Below are 16,637 nucleotides of genomic sequence, written 5' to 3'. Positions count from 1 at the left end.
CCATTGTTGTTGCACTTCCCCCATTATTGCAAGACCCTCCCCCTCCAGCTGAAGTGACTTCCAGGGGACTTAAAGGGCTAGTGCCTTTTTTAACCCCTCTGCATTTTTTGCTTTTTCTCCTTTGAAGCCAGATATTAAAGACAAGGACATTCAAAAATAACTTCACATACATGGGGAAAATTAGAAAGTGACCGTGCATGCCAAGGAAAAGGCTCAGAAAAGAACTGTGAAGACCTTAGGTTTATACTTTAGGTTGATCCTCAACACAGAGACAACCTACAGCAAATTAAAAAACCCAAGACAATAAACAGAAACAATAACACACAGAAAGAGCAAACTGTGGGAAAGGAGAGAATCTGATTTCCAGAGTTACCACATGATTAGATCCAAATGTCCAATGTTCAACAAAAATATCACAAGACAAACACAGAAACAGGAAAATATGGTGTATTCAAAGGAAAAAAAAACCCAGAAACTATCACTGAAAAAAAAGACCTAATGGCAGATATATACCAGACACCTTTAAAACAACCATCTTAAAGATGCTCAAAGAACTAAAGAAAGGTGTGAAGAAAGTCAAGAAAACAATGTGTGAACAAAATAGAAATATTAATAAAGAGACAGAAAATGTAAAAAGAAACTAAAAAAGAAATTTTTGGAGCTTAAAAGTATGATAATTGAAATTAAAAAGTCACTTGAGGGTTCAAAGGGAGATTTGAGCAGGCAGAAGAAAGAATCAGTGAACTTGAAGAGAGAATAATGAAAATATTGAGGCTGAGGAGCAGAAAGAAAAAAATATTGAAGAAAAGTGAACAGAGCTTAAGGGTCCTGTGGGATACCATCAAGCAGACCAATACACACACTGTGGGAGCCCCAGAAGGAAAAGAGAAAGAAAAGGATAGCAAGAATATTTGAAGATATAATAGCTGAAAACCCCTCAAAAATTTTTTTACATCTTTATTGGAGTATAACTGCTTTACAATGTTCTGTTAGTTTCTGCTGTATAACGAAGTGAATCAGCTATATGTATCCATATATGCCCCATGCCTTCCTTCTTTTTTTAAATAAATTTATTTGTTTGTTTGTTTATTTTTGGCTGTGTGGGGTCTTTGTTGCTGTGCGCAGGCTTTCTCTAGTTGTGCGAGTGGGGGCTACTCTTTGTTGTGGTGAACAGGATTCTAATCGTGGTGGCTTCTCTTGTTGCGGAGCACGGGCTCTAGGTGCACAGGCTTCAGTAGTTGTGGCTCACGGGCTCTAAAGTGCAGGCTCAGTAGTTGTGGTGCATGGGCTTAGTTGCTCTGTGGCATGTGGGATCTTCTCATACCAGGGCTTGAACCCGTGTCCCCTGCATTGGCAGGCAGATTCTTAACTACTGCACCACCAGGGAAGTGCCCTCCCTCTTGAGCCTCCCTCCCACCCTCCCTATCCCACCCTTCTAGGTGGTCACAAAGCACCAAGCTGACCTCCCTGTGCTATGCAGCTCCTTCTCACTAGCTACCTATTTCTTGCTGTGATTTATGTCATAGAGTGTTCTGCCTATGTTTTCTTCTAAGAGTTTTATAGTGTCTGGCCTTAATCCATTTTGAATTTATTTTTGTGTATGGTATTAGGGAGTGTTCTAATTTCATTCTTTTACATGTAGCTGTTCAGTTTTCCCTGCACCACTTATTGAAGAGGCTCTCTTTTCCCCACTGTATATTCTTGCCTCCTTTGTCAAAGATAAGGTGACCATATGTGTGTGGGTTTATCTCTGGGCTTTCTATCCTGTTCCATTGATCTATATTTCTGTTTTTGTGCCAGTACCATACTGCCTTGATTACTGTAGCTTTGTAGTATAGTCTGAAGTCAGGGAGCCTGATTCTTCCAGCTCCGTTTTTCTTTCTCAAGATTGCTTTGGCTATTTGGGGTCTTCTGTGTTTCCATACAAATTGTAAAATTTTTTGTTCTAATTCTGTGAAAAATGCCCTTGGTAGTTTGATAGGGATTGCATTGAATCTGTAGATTGCTTTGGGTAGTAGAGTCATTTTCACAATGTTGATTCTTCCAATCCAAGAACATGTTATATCTCTCCATCTGTTTGTGTCATCTTTGATTTCTTTCATCAGTGTCTTATAATTTTCTGCATACAGGTCTTTTGTCTCCTTAGGTAGGTTTATTCCTAAGTATTTTATTCTTTTTGTTGCAATGGTAAATGGAAGTGTTTCCTTTATTTCACTTTCATATTTTTCATCATTAGTGTATAGGAATGCAAGAGATTTCTGTGCATTAATTTTGTATCCTGCTACTTTACAAAATCCATTGATTAGCTCTAGTAGTTTTCTGGTAGAATCTTTAGAAAACTAAAGATGAAAACTCCTCAAATTTGATGAAATACATGAATACAAACATCAAAGAAGCTCAAAAACTTCAAGTAAGATGAACTCAAAGAGATGAACATGAAGACATAATATAATCAAACTTTCAAAAGACAACGACAAAAGAGAATTTTGAAAGCAACGAGAGAAAAGTGTCATCACATACAAGGGATCCTCAATAAGATTATCCTCAGATTTCTCATCAGAGACATTGGAGGCCAGAAGACAGTAGGTTAATATATTCAAAGTGCTAAAAGAAAAAACTGTAAACCCAAAATCCTTATCTGGCAAAACTGTCCTCCAAGAGTGAGAGAGAAATTAAGACATTCCCAGATAAACAAAAGCTGAGGGAGATGTGAACACTACACCTGCCCTGGAAGAAATGCTCAAAGAAGTCCTGCAAGGTGAAATGAAAGGACACTATACAGTAATCTAAAGCCAAATGAAGAAATAATGATCTCAGTAAAGGTAAATACGTGAATTATAAAAGCCAGTATTATAACAATTTGTAACTATACTTTTTGTTTTCTATATGATTTAAGAAAAAAACAATTATGAGTATAAAAGCTAGTAGTACTGTAACTTTAGTTTGTGACTCCAAATCTTCCTTTCTACATAATTTTTAAAAATTATTAGTTTATATTTTGGGACCCACAATGTATAAAGATGTAATTTTGTGACATCAACAACTGGAAGTGGGGGGACAGAGCTGTAAAAGAGCACAGTTTTTGTATGTCATTGAAGTTAAGCTCATATAAATTCAAATTAGAGTGTTATAACTTTAGGGTGTTAGATATCATCCCCATGGTAACCACAAAGAAAAAACTATAGAATATATACAAAAGGAAATGAGAAAGGAATTTAAACATTTCTACAAGAAATCAACTAAACACAAAGGAAGACAGTAATGCAGGAAATGAAGGACAAAAAAGCTATAAGGCATATAGAAAACAAATAGCAAAATGATAAAAGTAAGTCCTTCCTTATCAGTAATTAATTAAATGTAAATGGATTAACTCTCCAATTGAAAGACAGAGATTGGCAGAATGGATAAAAAACCATGGTCCAACTATATGCTGTCTGCAAGAGACTCACTTTAAATTCAAAGAGACAAACAGGTTGAAATTGAAAGGATGGAAAAAGATATTCCATCCAAATATTAATGAAAACAGAGCAGGGATGGCTGTATTAATATCAGACAAAATAGAACTTAAATAAAAACTGGTTACAAGAGACAAAGGATGACATTATATTTTCAATACAGCAAGAAGATATAATATAAGCGTTTACATACCTAATGACAGACCATTAAAATATATGAAGAAAAACTAACAGAAATGAAGGGAGAAATGGATAGTTCTACAGTAATAGTTGGGGACTTGAATACCTCACTCATGATAATGGATAGAACAACCAAACAGAAGGTAAGTAAGGAAATAAGAACTTAAGCAACGATAAACCAACTAGAGCTAACAGACATGTACATAACACTCTACCCAACAATAATATGCACATGGGATATTCTTCTCAAGTGAACATGGGATGTTTTCCAAAATAGACTACATGTTAGGCCACTAATTAAGTCTCAAGAGATTTTAAAAGACAGATATCATAGAAAGTATCTTCTCTGACCACAGCAAGTTGAAGTTAGAAATCAATAACAAAAGGAAAACTAGAAAATTCACAAAATTGTATAAGTTAAACAACACACTTTTAAACAACCAAAAGATCAAAGAAGAAATCAAAAGCAAACTTAGAAATTATTCAGAGATGAATGAAAACAAAACCACAACATACCTGCATATGGGATGCAGCAAAAGCAGTGCTAAGGAGGAAATTTATAGCTATAAATGCTTATATTAAAAAACAAGAAAAATCTGAACTCAATAACCTCACTTCACAACTTAAGGAACTAGAAAAAGAACAGACTAAACCCAAAGATAGCAGAGGAAGGAAATAATAAACATGAGAGCAGACTTAAATGAAATCGAGAATATAAAAACAGTAAAGAAAAATCAATGAAACCAAAATTTGGTTCTTTGAAAAGATCAACAAAATTAGCTAGCTAGCCTAAGGAAAAAAGAAAAGGCTCAAATTACAAAAATCAGAAATTTAAGTGAAAAATATTATTATCAGGGAATTTCCTGGCAGTCCAGTGTTTAGGGCTCCGCACTTTCACTGCCAAGGGCCTGGGTTCAATCCCTGGTCAGGGAACTAATCCCACAAGCCTCACAGTGAGGCCAAAAAAAAAAAAAAAGAAATTACTATCAATTTTACAGAAATAAAAAGGATTATCAGAGAGAACTATGAACAACTGTACACCAGCAGAATGGATAACCTAGATGAAATAGGCAAATTCGTAGAAACATAAAACCTACCAAGACTAAATCATGGAGAAACAAAAAAAACTGAATAGAGCTGTAACTAGCAAGGAGACTGAATCAGTAATCAAAAATCTCCCAACAAAGAAAAGCCCTGGATGCAATGGCTTCACTGGTGAATTCCAGCAAACATTTAAAGAAAGAAGTAGTCCAATCTTTCTGAAAATTTTTCAGAAAAACTGAAGAGAAGGAAACACTTCCCAACTCACTTTATAAGGCCAGCATTACCCTGACACCAAAGCCAGACAAACACACTACAAGACTACCTATCAGTATCCCTTATGAACACTGATGCAAAATTCCTCAACAAAATGCTAGCAAGCAGAATTCAGCAGTATATTTAAAGGATTATACATCATGACCAAGTGGAATTTGTTCCTAGAATGCAAGGATGGTTCAACATACGAAAATTAATCAATGTAATATGCCACATCAACAGAATGGATGGGGGAAAACACATGATCACCTCAAATGATGCAGAAAAAGCATTTGACAATATATAACACCCTTTTATGATAAAAACACTCAGAAAAACTAGAAATGGAACAAAACTACCTCCATATAGCAAAAGTCATTAATAAAAAACCCAGAGCAAGCATCACACTCAGTAGTAAAAGACTGAAAGCGTTTCCTCTAAGGCAAGGATGTTTGCTTTCACCACTTCTATTCAACGTGGTATGGAAGTTCTAGCCAGAGCAATTAGGTAAGACAGAGAAATAAAAGGCATCCAAATTGGAAAGGAAGGAATAAAATTATCCCTGTTTGCAGATGACATGATTTTATATATACAAAACTCTAAAGATTCCACAAAAAAAAACTGTTAGAACTTTCTGAACTCAGCAAAATAGCAGGATACAACATCAACACACAAATATCAGTTTCATTTCTACACATGAACAATCTGAAATGGAAATTGCAAAAACAATTCCATTCACAATAGTATCAAAAAGAGTAAAATACTTAGGAATTAACTTAACCGAGGTGAAAGACTTATATGATGAAAACTATAAAACATTGCTGAAAGAAATTCAAAAAGACATAAATAAATGGAAACACATCTCATGCTCATGGATTGGAAGGCAATATATTAAGATGTCAGTACTAGTCAAAGTGACCTACAGATTCAATGCTATCCCTATCAAAATCCTAAAGACACTTCTTTTTCAGAAATAAAAAAATCCATCCTAAAATTCATATGGAATCTTAAGGGACACCAAGTAGCCAAAACAATCTTGAAAAAGAAGAACGAAACTGCAGGACCCACACTTCCTGCTTTCAAAACTTACTACAAAACTACATAATAAAAAATAGTGTGGTACTGGCATTAAGACAGACATACAGACCAAGGGAATAAAATACTGAGCCCAGAAATAAACCCTTGCATATATAGTCAAATGATTTTGATAAGGGTGCCAAGACCATTCAGTGGAGAAAGGACAGTCTTTTCAATAAATGGTGCTGGGAAAACTGGATGTCCACATGCAGAAAAATGAAGCTGGACTCTTACCTAACACCATATACAAAAATTAACTCAAAATTCATCAAGGACCTAAATGTAAGACCTAAAATAATAAAACTCTTAGAAGAAGAGAGGAAAAACACGTCACAGCATTGGATTTGGCAATGACCTCTTGGATACACCACCAAAGGCACAGGTAATAAAAGAAAAAAATTTTAAATTGGACTTTATGAAAATTAAAAATTTTTGTGCATCAAAAGACAGTATCAACAGAGTAAAAAGGTAACCCATAGCATGGGAGAAAATATTTGAAATCATATTATCTTCATAAGGGATTAATATTCAAAATACAGAGAGAACTCCTAAAACTCAACAGTAAGAAAAACCACCCAATTCAAAAATGGGCAAAGGACTTGAATAGACATTTTTTCCAAAGAAGACATAAAAATGGCCAATAAACACATTAAAAGATTCTCAGCGTCACTAATCATTAGTGAAATGCAAATCGAAACTACAATGAGATACCACCTCATACACATTAGGATGGCTACTATCAGAAAACAGAAAACAGTAAGTGTTAGCAAGGATATAGAAAAAATTGGAACCCTTGTGCACTGTTGGTGGGAATGTAAAATGGTACAGGGGCTGTGGAAAAAGTATGGTAGTTCCTCAAAAAATTAAAAACAGAATTACCACAAGATTTAGCAATTCACTTCAGGTTATATGTTCAAAAGAACTGAAAGCAGGATATCAAAGAGATATTTGTATACCCATTTTCATAGCCCGTATTCACAATAGCTAAAATACGGAAGCAACCTAGGTTGCATCCAACAACAGATGAACAGATAATCAAAATGTGGTATATACATACGATGGAGTATTTTTTTAAAAAAATATTTATTTCTTTGGCTGCATCGGGTCTTCGTTGCAGCGCACGGGATCTTCGCTGCAGCGCGCGGGCTTCTCGCTAGCCGTGGCATGGGGTTTTTCTCTCTTTAGTTGTGGCTCAGGTTCCAGAGCCCATGGGCTTTGTAGTTTGCAGCATGCAGGCTCTCTCATTGAGGCGCGCGAGCTCAGTAGTTGTGGCGCGCAGGCTTAGTTGCCCCGTGGCACGTGGGATCTTAGTTCTCTGACCAGGGATTGAACCCACGTCCCCTGCATTGGAGGGCGGATTCTTTACCACTGGACCACCGGGGAAGTCCCTACAATGGAGTATTATTCAGCCTCAAAAGGGAAGGAAATTCTGCAATATGCTACAACATGGATGAACCTTGAGGACACGATGCTAAGTGAAATGAGCTGGTCACAAAAAGACAAATACTGTCTGATTCCACTTATATGAAGCACTTAGAGTAGTCAGAATCATAGAGACAGAAAGAAGAGGGGTGCTTGCCAGAAGCTGCGGGGGTATGGGGGGGAGAATGGGGAGTTATTGTTTAATAGGTATAGAGTCTTAGTTTTATGAGATGAAAACATTTATGGAGATGGACGGTGGTGATGGCTGCACAACAACATGAATGTACTTAACACCACTGAACTGTGTAGTTACAAATGGTTATGATGATAAATTTTATGTGAAGTGTACTTTATCACAATAAATTTTAAAAGATTTGCACTATTGTGTATAATTTCTTTCTCAATAAAAAAATTACATAAAAAGAAAAAATCAGGGCTTCCCTGGTGGCGCAGTGGTTGAGAATCCGCCTGCAGATGCAGGGGACACGGGTTCGTGCCCTCGTCCGGGAAGATCCCACGTGCCGCAGAGCGGCTGGGCCCGGCCGCTGAGCTTGCGCGTCCGGAGCCTGTGCTCCACAACGGGAGAGGCCACAACAGTGAGAGGCCCGCGTACCGCAAAAAAAAAAAAAAAAAAAAAAAAAAAAACAGTTGCAGGTTTATAAACCTAAGTGTGAAGGCTAATGAAAATAGCTTCAAACATAACACATGAGAGTATTTCATGAGCTTGAAGTAAGGAAAGCTTTCTTAAGATGCAAAAAAGCACTAACCATAAAGAAAAAGATTGATAAATTGTGCACTACATTAAAAATTAAGAACTTCTGTTGGTCAAAAGACCCCATTAGGAGAATAAAAAGGTAAGACAGAGAGGGCAAAGGTATATGTAACCGGCTTGTAACCAGAATATATATCAAGATGTCCTAAAAACCAGAAAGCGATAGACAAAAACCTCAATATAAAAATGGGTAAAGGGCTTCCCTGGTGGTGCACTGGTTGAGAGTCCGCCTGCCGATGCAGGGGACGCGGGTTCGTGCCCCGGTCCGGGAAGATCCCACATGCCGCGGAGTGGCTGGGCCCGTGAGCCATGGCCGCTGAGCCTGCGTGTCTGGAGCCTGTGCTCCGCAACGGGAGAGGCCACAACAGTGAGAGGCCTGTGTACCGCAAAAAAAAAAAAAAGGTAAAAATTTTGAGCAGATCCTTTACCAAAGAGAAACTCCTAATAGCCAACGATGAAGTAAAAGCTATTCAACCTCCTCAGTAATCAGGACAATAGAAACCAACATCATAACAAGATACCATTACGTCCTCACCAAAATGGCTGTACTAAGAGGCCGGTGGACCCATGCGAGGGAGGATGCGCAAAGACAGAACCCCGTGTGCAATTCTGGCAGCTGTGACTTTGGAAAGCAATTCGGTGTTGTCTGATAAAGCTGCACCAGCAGCCCACCCTGCCTTGTACCCTAAGAAGCATGTGCCCACGGGCCCAGGAGATGTGCTCAGGCGTGCAGCACAGTTTGTAATGCCTGCAAACTGGAAATGACCCTGATGCCATCAACAGTGGGATGGAGTCCTTCAACGGAGGACAAGGCACCAAAGGACATGGACTAGAAGCTGAGACACAGGGGCTGAGTGAGAGAGGTCAGACACCACCACTAACTTACAGTTCCTTCAAAAGGAGAGACGACTATATCACTTAGGTTTTGAAGTGGAAAACTGTAAAGAAACCCAACAACGTAACGACTATAAAAGTCAGGACGGGGGTTGCTTTTGGCAGCAGGAAGAGGGTTCTGATAGGGCAGGGCAAGCAGGGCTTCTGGAAATTCTCTGCTTTGACCTAAGTGATGGTTATACCGGAGTTTCCTTTAAAATAACTTAAGTGGAACTTTTAATGCATCTTTTTTATGCATCTTTATGCATCGCTCTGTATTGTTTATTTTTCACAGTTAGAAAACTTTGATTTTGCTTCTTTAAAGAATCCAAGAAACGTCACCAACTACAAGGGGCAATGTCCTTGCAAGAACCTAAGTTTGGAGAAGGTCAGTGGGTATCCATTAAACCATGCACACATCCACATGGAGAGTACCCAGATGTGACGCTTGTTTCAATCCTTTCAAAGCGTGGTACTCCGCTGCAGGAGTCAGAGATAGGAGGAACAGTGCCAACATCAGTCTGGGACAAGCAAGGAAGGGAAGAAAAGGAAAGTCACCCGAGAACTGCCAAGGAGACCAACTCATCAGACAGGAGAGAGCTAACACATGCAAACAGTCTGACAGAAGAATGTACCCCAAGAAGTGCTGAAGTCCTCTTCATCTCTTCCTTGTTCACCTGAATGCTGTGGCTTTCCATCACTGTGATTCAAAACCAAAGCAGATAAAAATCTGTACTGCAGCAACAAATCATTTCTGAGAAAGACTGCAGTGCCAGGAGCAAGCCTCATCCCCCGATGAGGACCAAGATGACAGTGCGAGCTCGGCAGCGTCCATGAGGGTCAGTACTGGAGCCCAGCAATGGTGGCAGTGGGCATGGGGACACTCTGGATGGAGAGTCACCTCCGGCCACTCAGCTGCCATGCTGGGCGAGGCTCTGCTCTCCCAGGTGCCCAGCAGGACAGGGCGGGTTAGGGGCTAAGAGCAAAGGCAGAGCAGAGCCTGCAACACTGCTTGCAGGGGGTTCTCACGAAGCAGAAGGGTCCATCACACCAGGACCAGGACAAGTGCTGACCTGGAAAACATCCAGACAGGCCTCCTCCCCCCACCACTGCTCTCAGGGCTGTGGGAGTCTGGCAGGACACCTGCAGAACCGGCAGTACAGAAGCGATACCACGTGACCCAGATGTTAGAACCTTAGAGTCCTTCTACCCCAAGAGGTGATGCGGTCCAATCCCTCTTGTTAGAGAAAGGGAAAGTTAAGGGCTCACTACCTCTTCGGTGCCCATATGATGCACTGCCCACCCCAAACTAAGTCAAGAGAAAACAGTCTTCCCAAAAGGTACAAAGAACTCCCTAGAAGGATGACTGGGCATCATCTTTAGGGTACCTTACCTGCCAAAATTGGTATCAGAGGAAGCTCCAAAGTACAAAACAGTTGCCATAAACCGTAAACCTGTTTCATAGGAAGAAATGACATCAGTGTTACTTTTAAACTATTATTCCTACCTGTGTTTGCTGAACAGCCTACTTAATTTCACTGAGCAACTCCTCTGGTGGGCATGGTTGGTTCCCCTATCCTCCTTCCTAATAAAATCCCTATTTTTGTCAAGTATCCTATTTTATTACCAAGCCCTAGTAGAGATATTCAGAAATACCTGGTAGGAGAAGTCCCACTCCCAATTTTCTTTAATCTTTCTTATTTTTAAGTGTGATTTAGGTATTTGTGGACTTTTAGTCTCCCATTTTAATTTCAAAATAGGTTTTCTGAATTCCCAAAAATTTAACTAGAATTTTCCTCGATTTTGCACAGACTTTATAAATTAACGTGGGGAGACATGCACCACCTTCATCTACTCGGATCACCTCCCACGCTCTTTATCAGGGTTTCCATCTGAGAGCCCTCTGCCTCGTCTGTCCTTCTGCTGTGCCCTCACCTTCTCGGCTGCCCCTAGGACCCATCCTCTGTCCTGCTCTTGGCCCTGGAAGAAGGGTAGATGCCCTCCAGGCCACATCAGCTGGGCTCCTTCTCTGCCCTCGGGCTGGTTCTGCCCATTCAGGGGCAGGAGGAGAGGGAAGCGGGTTTCCCCTGCGCCAGCCCACGGTGCACTTCTGGCCCCAGTCCTTGGCCTGCAGCCACCACTTCTGGCACCCAGCTCCTGGCCAGCAGCCCCCTGCATGGCCACTGCTTTCCCAGGGTCCCTGTAACAGCCCGCCCTTTGAGCCCAGGGGTGGAAAGCTTCCAGCCAGTGCCTGCCCTGCAGACTTCTCCGTCCCTTCTGGCCCCCTGACTCCTGCCCTTGCTGTGGTTCACAGCGCCTTCACTCAACCCTTCCTGACAGGTCCTTCAAATGACCTCTGCTTCCCAATGAGACTGAGTGGAGCTGTGTCCATCACTACTAACTGAAATAAACTCTTAGCTTTTACGTTAACTGCAGGGTTAGAAACATTCCAATTGAATTGAGTCTTTAAAAAAATGTTACAATTGTTGTCAACCTATAGAAAACATTTAAACATTTTCAGGTCTTATCATCTGGACTGCCCTTCTATGAGTGATGCGCAGGTTCACTTGGCCTCAGAACCCCGTTTCCTGCACAAAGACACTGAGGGTACTGTTTCCTGTGAGCATGGTTGAGAATGAAAGACAGCCCTTGGACAGTGAAGTTACAATGAAATGCCTTGCCTTGAGCTGGGAACAAAGGCCCATCGTAAGTCTGTAGAGCACCCTCAGGTTCGCATGTACATTCTGATTCTTTAAAAGATCAAAAGAATTCAACATTAGGCACATTTGGCAGCAACGTTCATCACAATCTAGGAAGCGGCAGTGTTTCCTCGGCAGAGAGCACACGTCTGGTGCCGCCACCCATCGCCTCAAGCAGAGCAGTTCCCACACTTCGGAAGATACTTTTCAGGCAAATTCAAGCTACCTATTGCTTTCTTACTTTCTCCCCAACCCAGTTTTCCTCATTTTACAGGAAATGACCCACAAAGGAGCTAAGTGCCCAAGGTGCAAAGATCGCATGGTGGTAGAGACAGACCTGGCCCCTCGGCTTGCCCCTCTACCCACCGTGGGCGTCTGGGAGCCAGTGCCTCGCCCACACTCACCGCCGGTCCCCGTCCCAGACACACACAGAGACCCTGGGAGGTGGGCCAACAGGGTCTGTGTCCAGCTGACCAAGAGGGCGGTGGTGAGCCGCGGCCCCGACAGTCGAATTCTGCCCCCCTGCGCAGAGCCCTGCGTCCCCACTGCACCCCTCCTGCTGCCACACGGCCCCCCAGACTCCAGGTGCCTGGCCTCAGTTTAGAGACACACACACCGCCACCCCCGCCACGATGATCGGCGGCTGGCTGTGCACCCCGCGTTTGTCTTGCCGCCATCCCGGGTCTTGGCTCTCCCGGGAACCACTAGCTGGGAGGCACCACGAACACGTCCACGTGAACGCGTCGGCTGTGACCGGCAGACGGCCACCACCCTGCTGCCTGAACGCGCCTCCCCGACGGCAGCGCTGAGCCGCGAGGCTTTCCCGGGACGGCTCGTGCTCGGTGACGGAGCTCCAGCCCCTCGCGGCTCAGCCCGGCCGCAGCTCGTCATCTTCCTTCTCGCCATCCGAGATCTCCCGCCTCCCCGACAGGAGCCACACTCTCATGAGTCCTCACTGCTTCCCTGCTGCTCCTTGACCCGGACCGCGCTTTCCTTTCCCCTCCTTTCATACCACTGCTCCAGGGCAGCAGGAGACCCTGCGGAGCAGCGGGACGCCTTCCACCTCCAGCAGACGCATTGCTGCCCTGTTTAACAAGATACGAGCTGAAGTTCATCCCAGGCAGCCTCCTTCCCGCCCGGTGTGTGGAGGAGGGCCTCGGGCGAAGCTTCCCGGTGGGACCATAAGGCAACGGCCGCGCGGGTAGCGACTGAGTCGCACAGCTCTGGGAGCAGCTGCTCGGCCTGGGTGAGGGGCTCCAACTTCTTGCCAGGGAGAAAACACACCCGCTGGAGCTGGTGCTTTGTTCCGTGCAGCCACTCCCATCCCTAACTTGCACGTGTGTATACTGGAAAGAAACTATACTTTAGAGTCAGAAATCCAAACTCTGAACTGAACCATGACCTTGGGCAAGGTGCGTGTACATGAACCCTTCTGCACCTGGGTTCTCCTCTGTAAACCTGGGCTAACACAGAGGCGGACAGCTCCCTCCTTCAGCAATGATATCTCGGCTTGTGTCTGGGGAAGTTCCCACTCCAGCAGCATGGATCTGGGGAGACTGCCAATCTCCACACCCTGCCTGCCCTGCCGAGGGGCGGACATGTGACACAGTCGTGGAAAGGAGACTCTAAGTGCTAAAACTTTGAATCTTGGACAAAAGTGACGTGTAGAGAAAATGATCACAGCTCATTGCTGACCCCCGGCCCGTGAGCTCCTGCTGCCTGGGTCCCCAGACCCGCCTGACGCCTGTCTTCCCAAAGCCTGGTTCTGCTTTTCCTCTGAGGCTCTGAGCTACCCCACATTCCTCTGACAAATCTCTTTTTAAATTAAGGGAGACTGAGTTTCTGTATTTCCAACCCCAAGCCTCTATCTGACACAGATCCCTCCTCAACTGCGGGTCTGTAGGATCAAGCACCCCAAGCAGCGACCAGCCCCAGCTCAGCCCCGGCACGCAGGGCAGGCTCACGTGGCCTCCTGCGTGGCCTTCTAGTCGTGCTTTTAACATGTGCCTGTTAACTTACACCCGGGAAGTCTGAACAGAGTGGCCTGATGGTGGCCGGCGCTGCTCCCGCTGGGACGCCTCCTCTGGCCCTGCTGTGCGGCCATGTCAAGTCTCCCTCTTGCTGGGCTCCGGGCAGGTTCCAGAGCTGCAAGCACCCGTGCTTCTCCAGGCAGTGGTTCCTAACAACTGGGTGCATCTTGAAAGAGGGGGTCAGAGAGACAGACCTGGGCAGTCTTACAGTTCCCCCCGCTGGGACTGAGGAGAGGCCTTCCCAGGCCTTGGCCACAGCAGCTGTGTCACCAGCATGAAGAATTTATAAACAAGCAGCTCTCTGCTCACAGAGCTGGCGACTCTCTGACACAAAGAATCCATTTAGAAGAACCACTCTTCGGACGGCACCTCCCAGGAACAGTTGACAGAGATCACCCATCTTTATTCAGTATCCTCTACCAGAAATGTCAGGGTAAACAGCATTTCTGCTGAGTAAGTAAAAATGAATGTCAGCAATGTTTTTTTTTTACTACTGGACTATCTATGAAGTAGAAGAAGTTCCTAGAGGAAAATTTGGGTTGTATTAAGGTTGATAAACCTTATCTTAAAACAACTCACCACAGTCGTTCTTGAGGAATTTCCATATGTGCTGTTCACCTTAACTGTGATGGAGTTTCCAAAGTATTTTGCCACTAAATCTTCAAAAGAGGGTGCAGCATCAGTAGGATCTATAAGCCATGCAGCAATTCTGGGATCTAGCCCTACAAAATCAGCAACTACAGAGAAAAAGATCATTTAATCATTCTAAGAAAAATGAATAGTTACACTTTTCCCTGCTTTAACAAGGTTCTCAAGGTTCAAATTAATAATTATGGTACTACCATCCCCTCAAATCACAGACCTAAGTACCAAAGTGATGCTCCCTCACTCCTAAAGAATGCTGAGCCTTTGATAAGAGTGGCCCCCACAAACCGGGTCCCACACAGCCAATCTCCATGGGGAATCCATCCCAAAGTAACGCTCTCAAAAACGCTGAAAGAGACAGAAGTCAGAATCCTCAGCCACACCCTTGCCTTCTCCTCCCAACTCTTCTCCCCGCTCTGGAGCCTCTCTGCCCCACACACCTCTTTTCAACCACACACGTCCCCGCGTCCACTCTTTCCAAGCCTCCCCTCCCCCACCCTCCTGCTGGGCTGCCTCCCAGGCCACCCCTAACCCTGCATCGGGGTGTCAGGAGAAAAGTCTCTCGAGTGAAGGAGGAGCGGTGGAGCCGCCTGAGCACACGGTGGCTGGTGGGCAGTGTACGCGAGGATGAAGATGCCGGACATTCTGTTCAGTCACCCTGAGGTGAGGAAACCCTGTGAGACAGCTCGTGTGCTGCACCGTGATGTGTGAAAAGAGTGGTGGTAGAAGGCTGCCTGTGAGCCTGGGAGGCCACGTCACCCCTTAAGTGTAGTTTTCTTGTCTGAAAACTGGGAGAAAAGTCACTGTAAGTATCCATGGGACACATATGAAGGTGCTTTTCAAAACATAAAAGTGATGGGGACTTCCCTGTTGGCACAGTGGATAAGACTCCATGCTCCCAATGCAGGGGGCCCGGGTTCAATCCCTGGTCAGGGATCTAGATCCCACATGCATGCCGCAACTAAGAAGCCCATGAGCCGCAACTAAGGAGCTGGCAAGCTGCAACTAAGGAGCCCGCCTGCTGCAACTGAGCCCACAAGCCATAACTAAGGAGCCCGCTGCTGCAACTAAGACCTGGTGCAACCAAATTTAAAAAAGAGCCCTATAAGAGCATGTCCTACTATTATTAAAAAAATAAAATAAAGTGATATTTGCTAAATACATTTTAGTACCAGAGTATTTTAGACATGGAGAGGAGTTATAAAAGGATGGGGAGACTGATAAATTAGGACGTAAGTCTGAATCCTAAGTGACTGCTTTCTGAAGTTACTTTAACATTTTGAAGTGTGATTTACAAAAACAAGGACTCTGCCTTTAAATAAAACTGTAATCTTAGATTACATCACACTAAATATATTTTCTGGCACCTTTAAATCATAGTAGTCGAAGAGATTTATATTTACCAAAGCAGCCAGTATCATCACTTTTTTGTTTGATGCGTGGGACGTCTCCTATGTTGGCAGATATGGAACTTGGGTTGACAGGAAGTCTGTAGGCACTCTGGCTACTTGCCGCCCAAGTCAGCCGTCATGACTTCATGTAGCCATGTCTGCCAACACTGACCGAGCCAGATTATTTCATTCTACTTGCCTTTTCAAAGCTGTAATGTTCCAAAATTAAGGGCTCTTATCAACATTTTTTTAATTATAATTTACTTTTTTAAAAACTTTTTCTTTTTTTTTTTTTTTTGTGGTACGCGGGCCTCTCACTGTTGTGGCCTCTCCTGTTGCAGAGCACAGGCTCCGGACATGCAGGCTCAGTGGCCATGCTCACGGGCCTAGCCGCTCCATGGCATGTGGGATCTTCCCAGCCCAGGGCACGAAGCCGTGTCCCCTGCATAGGCAAGCGTACTCTCAACCACTGCGCCACCGGGGAAGCCCTAAAAACATTTTTATTGGAGTATAATTACTTTATATTGTTGTGTTAGTCGCTGCTGTATAACAAAGTGAATCAGCTATACATATAGATATATCCCCATATCCCCTCCCTCTTACATCTCCCTCCCACCCTCCCTATCTCACCCCTCTAGGTGGTCACAGAGCACCAGCTGATCTTCCTGTGCTGTGCGGCTGCTTCCCACTAGCCATCCACTTTACATTTGGTAGTGTATATATGTCAATGCCACTCTCTCACTTTGTCCCAGCTTACTCTTCCCCCTCCCTGTATCCTCAAGTCCATTCTCTAATTC

The 16,637-nt window shown here is 43.7% G+C and overlaps 1 protein-coding gene across 1 annotated transcript in view; it reads right to left on the bottom strand.

Annotated features, from left to right (window-relative positions):
- The window catches only part of POLN (DNA polymerase nu), a 157,914-nt gene that overhangs the window by 107,228 nt on the left and 34,049 nt on the right, over nucleotides 1-16,637 (bottom strand). The window contains exons 6-9 of the mRNA XM_004265219.3: nucleotides 14,384-14,541; nucleotides 11,757-11,825; nucleotides 10,469-10,529; nucleotides 9,711-9,775 (exon numbers count right to left, since the gene is read on the bottom strand). Coding sequence (XP_004265267.2) covers nucleotides 9,711-9,775; nucleotides 10,469-10,529; nucleotides 11,757-11,825; nucleotides 14,384-14,541 — 353 coding nt within the window. The remainder of the gene's footprint in view (nucleotides 1-9,710; nucleotides 9,776-10,468; nucleotides 10,530-11,756; nucleotides 11,826-14,383; nucleotides 14,542-16,637) is intronic.

Source organism: Orcinus orca, chromosome 4, assembly GCF_937001465.1.
Source record: "Orcinus orca chromosome 4, mOrcOrc1.1, whole genome shotgun sequence".
NCBI lineage: Eukaryota > Metazoa > Chordata > Mammalia > Artiodactyla > Delphinidae > Orcinus > Orcinus orca.
Note: the sequence above shows the minus strand (reverse complement) of the source record. Positions and strands in the feature narration are given on the sequence as shown.